At 32.2% G+C, this 10,170-nt stretch overlaps 1 protein-coding gene across 1 annotated transcript; it reads right to left on the bottom strand.

Moving 5' to 3' along the window:
- Nucleotides 1-6,960: 6,960 nt before the first annotated feature.
- On the bottom strand, nt 6,961-8,884 carry LOC123899915. Its single transcript, XM_045951180.1, has 2 exons — nt 8,659-8,884; nt 6,961-8,548 (listed from the first exon to the last, which is right to left on the bottom strand). The coding sequence occupies exons 1-2, from the start codon at nt 8,710-8,712 to the stop codon at nt 7,874-7,876; spliced, it is 729 nt and encodes a 242-aa protein (XP_045807136.1). The 5' UTR covers nt 8,713-8,884; the 3' UTR covers nt 6,961-7,873.
- Between the last annotated feature and the right edge of the window lie 1,286 nt (nt 8,885-10,170).

Below are 10,170 nucleotides of genomic sequence, written 5' to 3'. Positions count from 1 at the left end.
TACACATAATTGCATCATTATATATATGATTAAGAAATATGATATATTGTTCTTATCATTTTGTTCCACTTAAACCTAATTTTGCTTAGGTTAGCCTCACCATGGGGGTATACATTTCAAGTGTACATACATGTATATGTACATGTATATATACCTATGATTGCAAGTCTTTTATCTATCAAACAAGTTGCCCATGTTCAATGCAACCAACTGATCTAACAAGGACCCGATGATGGTTTATGACATTAGGGTTCCCTTCTGCAAAGGGCAAACTTGCACATCATGTTGAAGTTTGACTGGATTAAATACTTATCACATCATTGAAAATTCAAAGTAACATCAAATAATTTTTTTGGACACGATCCGTTTGGACTCATGATTTTTGGCTTGGAAGTAGATGATGGTTGTTGACGACCGACCGTTGATATGCAATTCATGGAGGTGGAGGTATATTAATATCTTGACGATCAAGTAAGAAAGTGCATGTGTGAGGTTTTAAGGTTAGAATAATGCATATTTTATGGTTTTAGGTGTTAAGGTTTTATAGTGAGAGAATTAGAGTTTTTATACTCTAGAACCTTCTACTATATATACAATGTGCAAGAAGATCACACTAGCTAGCTCTTTGATCTAACGGTCTCGGTGAGTCCATCAGTCCTTCTTCAATGTGTCTCTAAGACTTGTCTATGATGTGGCCATCCGCCCTAGCACTAGAAATGAGTCTTGGTCCAATTCAAAACAGATAATATGCTCATTTTGAAGTCTGAGATTCAATTCTCTCTGGTGTCAATTTGGGTAAACTAATTTAACTTCTTAAAAAAAATGACATCAAAATGTGATTTGATCGATATTTCAGACTCTCTTGACTTACGTACGTGATGATGTCCGCAATGATTCATCATCCTTTCTCAATTTTCTTCATTGCTTTAGGTGACACATTAGGTGAGAATCCAAATATTTCTATTTACACCCCTCAAATCTTTAATAACAGAGAGGAAAAATTCAGAAGAAAAAATAGAAATGAGTTCATATGTCCCTAGTTGTCAAAGAACATCAACATTCCCACATGTTGGTGAGTATTAGAAAAAAAAACATAGGAGTATATATTTTTCAAATGATTGTATTGTTTTGTACTATGCTACATATTGGCCTTGTGGGACTACATGTGTTCCAGCTTTGTTTCCTGTTACCATTGCAATGTGAAAAACACAAAATCAATTTAGATCTTTTATAATGTGTCGTGCCCTATATTTTTACGTGTTTGTGTCTATATTTGTGTTGGAGTCCGTACTTCATAGCACGTAATTAGACACATTAGTTGCGGACTCACATTGCATTTTCACAAGGTCGTCGGTCATTACATCATTTACATCATCAATTTTATATCAAAGTCCAAATTGAAGTAACTGCGTGACATAGTTATTGCGTGTAAAGGAATCATTATGTGATACACACCCACCCTGACTATAATGTCCTATGCTATGATGACCATGAGTGAAGTGGTGGCTTCTGGAAGACCAAAGAAAACCCAAGAAAGGTGTACTAGCGAAAAATATTGACGGGAATGAGAAAATTCAAGGTAGAGTATAGCCTAATGTTTTGAACAATTAATTAATGTGGGGTATATATGTAATGTAGTCAAGCAGAATGAGTGACCATCTTCAAGCCACCCAGTCCTATACATTCACATAATAACTTAACAATTCTTGCTTTTGGATTTGTTTTATACTTAAATCGAAACTATTTCAAAAACTAAAACGAAATGCTTGTGTTTTTAGGAAGAAATAAAAGTAGGTTTGTTTCGGTTTTAAAAATATGGATTTTTTCTTTGAATTTTTTAAAATAGATTTTCTAAAACCGTTTTTCAAATATATTCGTTTTTTCTAATTGAAATACTAATTTTGACATCATATAACATAAACACGCATTATTGAAGATCAAAACATAGTCAAAATTAGAATTTTTTCAAAAAATTGTATTTCAAAAATAATTTTTATGAAAATCTATTTGAAATAGCCTCAAAATTAAGTGATTTTTCGAAATATTGATATCCAAAAAAAGTTTCAATAAAATGATGAAATACCTAAAATAACATTTTAAGAATAACTATTCAAACCAAAATTTCATTTGAAACTTCTATAAAAAGTTTCTTTGTAAAATTTTTTTTACACAAAATTATGTAACACTATAAGAATCTATTTTAAAAAAATTATAACAAACAGACCCAAAATGCTTGAAACTTAGTATAAATTACTTTTTTGTTTGGTACATATAGTGTAAATTGCTTTTTATAAGACATAAATTATTCATTTTGAAACTTTTTTTGGATATTAATATTTCCAAAAAAAGTTTCACTTGATTTTTCGAAATATTGATATCCAAAAATCACTTAAGTATGAAATATTAAAATCTATATCACAAACATTTTTATAAATTAGGCTTATTTTTGTTCCTTCATTGTAGATGGTTAACTTGGGTTTGCATCTAAAATAAAGTTTTAATGATTTCCTCTTTCTATAAATTTGGAGTTAAATAAGTTTTTATCGCTATAAATAAAATGAATTTTAATCCACAAAAATAAAAACATAATATTTTTGTCCTTTTAAAATTTTCTGTTTTATTTTTTATCCCTAATAAACATAATTTTGATACGATTTTGACATCTCTAGAATATAATATGGACAAAAACAGACATGAAAATAGTAGATGGACATAACATGGACAATTTTTTAACACAAAAGATCATAACCTTTACATTAACATGAATACAAATTGGGTCATTAGGGACAAAAAAAATTGGGATGATGAAAACATTCAATTTTTATTTTTAAGGACTAAAATTAAAATTTATTATATTTTTAGGGGGAAAAACTTAATTAATCCATAAATCAAATATAAAAATAAAATAAAACTATTGACTTGGGCTTCTAATATAACTGTGGGCCTGGGCTTTGTTAGTTTAGGGTCAGAGTTTCTTTGGGACGTCGTGCCAACTTGAGTCTAAAGTATTTTTTTAGCAAAAGTTCAATTAATTTGTTGGGATTATTATTGGTCTCCTATTACTTAATTGACCAAAGTTCCAATATCTATCCTTCAAGTTGAGTCGCGCCATTCACGGCCTAGTTTTTCCTTAGCAAGGGAGGGGTACTAGTAATGTAGAACTTAGAGGTACTAAGACCATATAGATGAGACCGTGTTCCGGTGAATACTTAAGGGGGTTTCTATTATTAAGATTATAAGAAAAAAATTGGCATAAGTTTGGACCAACAAAAGTCCATTAAGTTTACAAAGAATATGCAGTGTTATTTATAGTCCTTTGATTCCTTCTTCTCCAAGCTTAACTACCTTGATTTTCGGCCACTACTCTCTCCGCCGTTCTTACGTGGATGCTGGGCGATTTCTTTTTCTTCCACTCCAAGCTATGGCAGATCGTGGAGGTGGTGGTGATTTTCCTCCACGTAAAGTAACATGATGGGGAATCATGGAGGTGAAGATATTTTGGTGTGACACCGCCTTTTGGTTTACTGGCGCTACTTAGTGTTTTTCCCGCCTTCTTGTCATTTGAATCTTATGGACTATAATTGATTGGACTTTGTCATATTGGGCCGTGATAAATAGTTTGGATTCTTGCCCAATCCAGAACGTAAAAGTTTTTTTTTTTCCAGTTTAATTAGATGTTTTGAATTTGAATTTAGCCGAAAACATGAAGTGGCGGTAAATCTATTGAGGGAGAATTTTGTTGCTTATTGCGAACCTACCCAGCTTGAAATATTAAACTTTATAGTTGTCCATAAATGATATTTAATTTATGCCAAAAAATAAAAAAGACTTAACGGTTAATGATAAGTAAAATATAATTAAACATTTAAACCAAAAAAATATAATTAAACATTTTAAACTCAAATTCCTAGCAACTAGAGCTTAAAGCATTGCTACCTATTCTCTGTTACATATTGTAAATAAAAAATAAATAAAAAATCACTTTTCACTCCGATTTAGATCCTCAGCTGCAATGTTCTCTGCTGCAAATATGACAACTCTTGGATTAATCCTATGGCCATGTTATAAGATTAAAGAACTGATAGCCCGATTTCTAATCCCTCACCATTTACGATTGTCTTTCTGCACATCATTAATGTCTATTATCCAATTTCTTCAACATCTTAATATTCACAGTGTTATTCTCATTGCAAAGTTATCAATTACTTGTTGGATTGTATGGCAAGCTGAATTTGCCAAAACATATTTTTATAAAAATAAGAGCAACATAATAAACCCAATAATGATTTTGGGGCGGCAACGTTAGAGGCCGAAATTAGGTTGGTACGGCGTTGGAAGGGCGACGACAAAAATTCCCTTCCATGAATTGTGTTTCTACTCACTATTGTCGGTTGCTGGTTGATGATATTTTCGCAAGTGCACGAAAGCCACGTAGTAATAAAATGTGAGTTGTCGATCCACAGGGATTGTGTGATTAAACGAGTTCAAAAGTATCTATACACATTATGCAAAAGTAAGACATGTATCGGGGGTTTGATTGAGTGATCAATTGGTAGAAAATCGTGCTTAGAGATAAATGGAAAAGCGAGGTAGAATCATCGGAATCATCTAGTCTATAGCTAAACCACATGCAATCTACAATATCATAGGAATTACTCAAGTGTTCACAACTAGATCGACAAAGTAGTGAATCGCAATCTCTTGTCAAAATCCACTCTATTCGTTGTCGATGCTCCCCCTCTCGGGTGCTAAGCTATCTACAACGAATGAGGTTTAAGCGCGTCGATCGTTCGCTACACTCTATGTCTCAATCTCTCGACCGGAGACACTCGAGTATTAAACGCAATCCAGTTCAGACATTAAATCAATACTCTCGCACGTGACTTAACTCGAAATCATTATAACACTAATGAAGGATTATAAAGCATTAAGAACGGAATTGCATTAGATGAACACTTTGAAAAGAGTACATTCTTACAATATTGCAGGTTACAAGTAATTCATCTACATCCTAAATTATCCTAGATCCTACCTCCAAAAGAAGCTTAGCTCCTCATGTTGCTTCGTTCGCGTCCTAGCTTCAACTTCATGGCTTGAGAATCCATGCTATTGAGGTGCTTGGAGCTATCCTCTGGAGTCTTGAATCCCAATCTTCTAGTTTCCAAACCCAGAATGTAGATCAAAATTGCAGAATTTTCCAACCCAGATCCAGAAAACTAACTTTTCCATATATACTGACTGCAACCACGCTGCGCGTGAGATCTACCACGCTGCGCGTGGTTGCTGAAATTAACACTACGCTGCGCGTGATAGATCTCACGCCGCGCGTGACTAAGTCAGAGAGCAACTCTTCTCAGGTCAGAGTTTCACGCCGCGCGTGGACAGTCCCCACGCTGCGCGTGATCAAAGCTGGTTTTTGGTCTCTCTGTGATAAGCATCACGCTGCGCGTGATGGACCACGCCCCCAGCGTAGTGCAAAACTGTATTTTTCTGCATAATTTCCTGCTTTCTTGTATTCCAAGTAACCTTGCTTCCAAGTTGATTTCTCTTGATTTTATTGCTTAAAACCCTCTAAAATGAGTCTAATGTCCCTCAAATAAGCATGGATTATGAGAGTGTGACGATCCGTCATCACTGGTTCTTTGTTTGTCTATGCGAAGAAGAATTCAATGTTTCATCAATTTTTTAATCTTATTTTTGCATCTTGTATTCCTGCCGTTGGATTAATCCAACAGTTCGTGATCTTGCAGCATGGAAGTCTGCAGCCGAGGATCCGGATCGCTTTTCACTCATTTTCCCGGTCATTCAATCAACGTGAAAAATATATATTTTTTTTACTTATAATAAAAAACTGAGGGAGTGTTCCCGTGAGCTTAGATCAGTTGGTAGGAACACCACACTATATGCGCAAGAACCCGGTTTGAACTCAGGACACTCCACTTATTCACAAAAAAAAATTATTTTTAGCCACTAGCATACTTGACAAAAAAAAATTGAGGGAATATATTTATTTGTTTTTCTTTCTTTCCGCTAGGAAAAGCTATTTGCACCGTGTTAGGACATCAATTTTTTTAATATGTGAAAAATTACAAACAGTTTTAACTTAAGATATTGCTCACAAATATTTCTTTCTTTGTGAACTTACAAATTACCTTAGGCTCATTTTGACAAATTCATATAATATCTTCTATTCGAGAGAAACAAAAAGTTTAAATTATTTAACACTACAAATTAGATTAATGTAATTTTGAAGGAAGAGTCAATCTTTTTTTTTTTTTAAGGAAGAGTCAATGTTGTACGAGAGTGAAAGAAAGAAAATTATATTAATGTAAAATTTTGCATGTAACATTATTGTAAGTTTTTTCATCCTTGAATTGGACAAATCCAAGGCACCAAATTAGGACTAAAAATGGTAAAGACTGTTTGGTTAAAATAATAAGGGCCATAGCCATAGATAAGAAAGTGAGAGACAAGCTAGACAAATGCACTTGCTTTGGTAATAAGAAATGTACTGAGACTATATAATATAATATAACCTCCTTTTTTGCATAATAATTTGACAAATTTGTTTAATCATAATGTAGCATGTTTCATTTGTCTGTGGAATCCTGTTTTTTATATTCTTTCCTATTGCCATGCTTTTATTGAACATGATTTAGTCAACATTTTCTACTCTTCTACTAGAAGAAATTAAATATTTAATGATGGATCTTAATTGAAAAATAAAACTTAAAACAAGTTCATTGGAAGAAAATATTACACATTAAAAAAACAAGATTATTGTGTCGTTAAAATATATACTTTTGCAGTTGAAATCATTTTACTGTGTAAATTGATTGTGTGACTTAGACCATTCGATCTCAAATTAACCATTGAAATTTATTACTCAATGGAACTGTGTGGATGTTTAACAGCAGTCAATTTCAATCCTACTTCGGCGAAGTTAAAGCTTGCAATCAATTAGAACATAAAGGAAAGAGAGATTAATTCTTGTTAATGTAAAAAACAAAAGATTAGATCTTAATAATCATAACTTATCTAACAAAAGCATAACATAATCATACATTACACCAGTAATAGATACTGATTCTAATATTTTGGGTCCACCCCATACCAACAAACAAAGCTCAAAGACCTTAACTTTAGGTTGTTGGTCACACTCACCTCCCAATTCAACCACTCCACACCCAATTTTCTCTTAATTCTTCATGATGTGATCCTATACATCAATTTCACTCACTCAATCACAAACATAACACACACAAACAAACCTAAATCACATGGTTGCTGCACTACAGTATCTTTGTTGTTACACAATAATTTTAGACAAAATCAAAACCTCTTTTGCATCAAAAAGCAAAAGTAGATTGTGAAGATTGGACAAATTCTTCACCTCAAATATTTCCTCCTAAAAATACCTAAATCAAGCCATGTTTGTTTTTTCTTCTTCATCTCCTTCTCTCAATGAGTCAAATCCAAATAACTTTATGTCCTAAAACAAACAAACCACTACCACAACATTCTAGCGCAACTGGTTGGTGCGCAATAATATCTATGACTATTGTAAACTCTGAGTTACCGAGTTCACTTCTTACTAATAAAAAAAAAAAACAAACAAACAAACCACTATACATATACTAGATCAGTCACTAACCTTAAAAATCCTATGATCTTCCGGATGTCTAGATTCACAGTGAATTTGATAAAATCACAATAACCCTGTATTTTGTTGAAGTTTCAAACCGTAACTTTAGTCAAAATCACGGTAACTCACGGTAATTTTATCAAATGACAGTAAATCCAAACATATACCGAAATGACCGAACTACTAAACTAAAAACTAGATGGTAAAATCAGACCATGAGTAGAAAAATCAGTGAAGTACAACCCTTTGGTACTTATTCTGATTATTAGGAGAATCAGAGTCATCAAAAAATACCCTTTTTCTACTTACTCTTCCACAATGAGAATCACTATTAGTAGTATCAATATTGCTGCTAAAAATTGAATCTTGATGAAGAATCTGTGGTATAGTAACAGGTGGAATCTGAAAAGACTCAAGAGGTGGTGGAGGGTGTTTCCATTGAGGAAGTGGTCCAGCAAGCAAAAGGGTTTGAAGAAGAGGACCAGCTTTCATCACTGCCTGCAAAAGTTTACCTTTTTCAGGTAATGGCTTATTTGGTGTTAAAACTTCAATCATAGATTGATCAATAATTGGTGAAGAAACAATGCTTTCTTCACAATCTGATGAAGACAAAGAAAAACCATTGTTTGATGAGTCAATTGTTGTTCTTTTTCTTGGTTCATCTTCAATGCTTGAAACTCCGGAAAGCGGCGCATTTTGTTGTTGATGGAAAACTAGTTTCTCTAAGAGAAGTCTTTGACATTTTTCTTGTGCTTCATCTCTTTCTCTAATTATGTTATTAATTAGATCTTTAAGATTCATTAGTTGTTCATCTTTTTTGTTGAGTTCTTCTTGTGCTAGAGTTCTTGTTTGTTCAAGCTCCAAAGTTGTGTATAGAAGTGATTGTCTCAAATCCTCCATTGACTATAAAACAATTAAGTTAAACAATAAGTTAATCAAGAATTAATCAAAGATTATGAATTTGTTAAGATATGTAAGTAATAAGCATTATGAATGGAAAAATAGTTAATTACCTTTCCTTGGCAGAAGTAAGCCCAATTAAGAAGAGAGTTAGGTTGATTGTCCATGTTAATTATGAAGAATTGAACTTTTTTGAAAGAAAAGAAGAGAAAGGAAAATGGAGGGAATAGAAGAAGAGAGGGAGAGAAGAAAAGGGTATTGAGATAAGTGATTTTGGGTGGAGTGGAGGTAGAAGTGCTTTTTATAAGACTAGTCCAAGTCACTGTTGGCTACTGTGGTTTGCTTTCTCACTTGGATTTTGAGAACAAGTGCTTTTAAAAGCTAAAAGCCTTAAATAAATCCTAGTACACTACATTGTGTTCTTTATCTTTTTTGAAATCATCTTTACCATTTATTTATTTATTTATTTTATACATATAAAATAAATTAGTTGAGAAGACTCTCCTAAATTACTCACCAATAAAACTCTTAACATATTTAAGTTATAATAAATTAATGTATTTGGTCTAAAATATTCTTATCAATTAAATTGAAATTTTTCTTTGGACACGGACAAGTTTTCTTTGTAACTAAAGAGTAAGAGTTAACATCATACGATAAAAGATTGTATGAACATTTGATATGATATATTGAGTCGTCAAACCTGTACAATACTTTAACTCTCTATATTTAATAGGTTAAATGCATTCAGAGATTCTTTAAGTTTTGCATTTATAACAATTAGATCCTTTAAGATTTTTAGGTAACAAATAAGTCCTTTAAGTTGTTAACTTTTTGCACCGTTACACATTTAATTATTCCACGTTTACAAAAATGATGACTTAATCCTTAATTTTGATGTTAATCATGATAAATTTGATGTGAACTATGATTGCCCAGACAATTGTGGCCGGAAGGAACGATAACCGAAAGAAGAATAACGGTGCAACAAGTTAAAAACTTAAAAGGATCAGTTTATTAACAAAAAAAAAAACTTAAAAAACCTATTTGTTACTTAAAAAACTTGACTGATCATACTGAGGTTTGATTCCCAGCTCATTATAAATAAAAAAAAATTTGTTTCATCGAGATATTATTTTTGGTATCATATAGGTTCTTTAATGTGTGAGTTTCATATTATTTTTGGTATAAAAGAATAGGAGTCAACACAATAGTAAGCAAAAAATGAGCAGTAAAAGCGGGAACAAAAAAAGTAGAAAATCAAACCAAATATATGAGACAACAAGACTTGTTCACGTTTGTTGAATTGCTTTTTAAGCCACTTTCACTCCCATGTTATTGAGAAATTAAATACAATAAAAAAAAGTAAAAACAATCATCTCCTTTCAACCCTATACAATTAGGGTTGGGAAAACATAAAATATGAGATCTAAAACGAATTCTAAAGTAAATTTAAAAATAATTGTTTAAATTTTTAAAGAGTTGTAATGCCTCATTTTATAATTTGTTTCTTAAAAGCATTTTTCTACTATAAATTAATGAATTTATGAGTTATGATTTATAAGAGACCTTGTTTCGAATTGATTTGATTATCACCATGCACGATTGGAAATCAAAGGGACTAG

The sequence above is a fragment of the Trifolium pratense genome, linkage group LG7 (assembly GCF_020283565.1).
Source record: "Trifolium pratense cultivar HEN17-A07 linkage group LG7, ARS_RC_1.1, whole genome shotgun sequence".
NCBI lineage: Eukaryota > Viridiplantae > Streptophyta > Magnoliopsida > Fabales > Fabaceae > Trifolium > Trifolium pratense.
Note: the sequence above shows the minus strand (reverse complement) of the source record. Positions and strands in the feature narration are given on the sequence as shown.

Coding starts and splice junctions, on each gene's coding strand:
- LOC123899915 (XM_045951180.1), bottom strand. CDS start 8,712: ATGGACAATCAACCTAACTCTCTTCTTAATTGGGCTTACTTCTGCCAA. Junction 8,549..8,658: donor CTTACTTCTGCCAAGGAAAG/GTAATTAACTAT, acceptor ATTGTTTTATAG/TCAATGGAGGATTTGAGACA.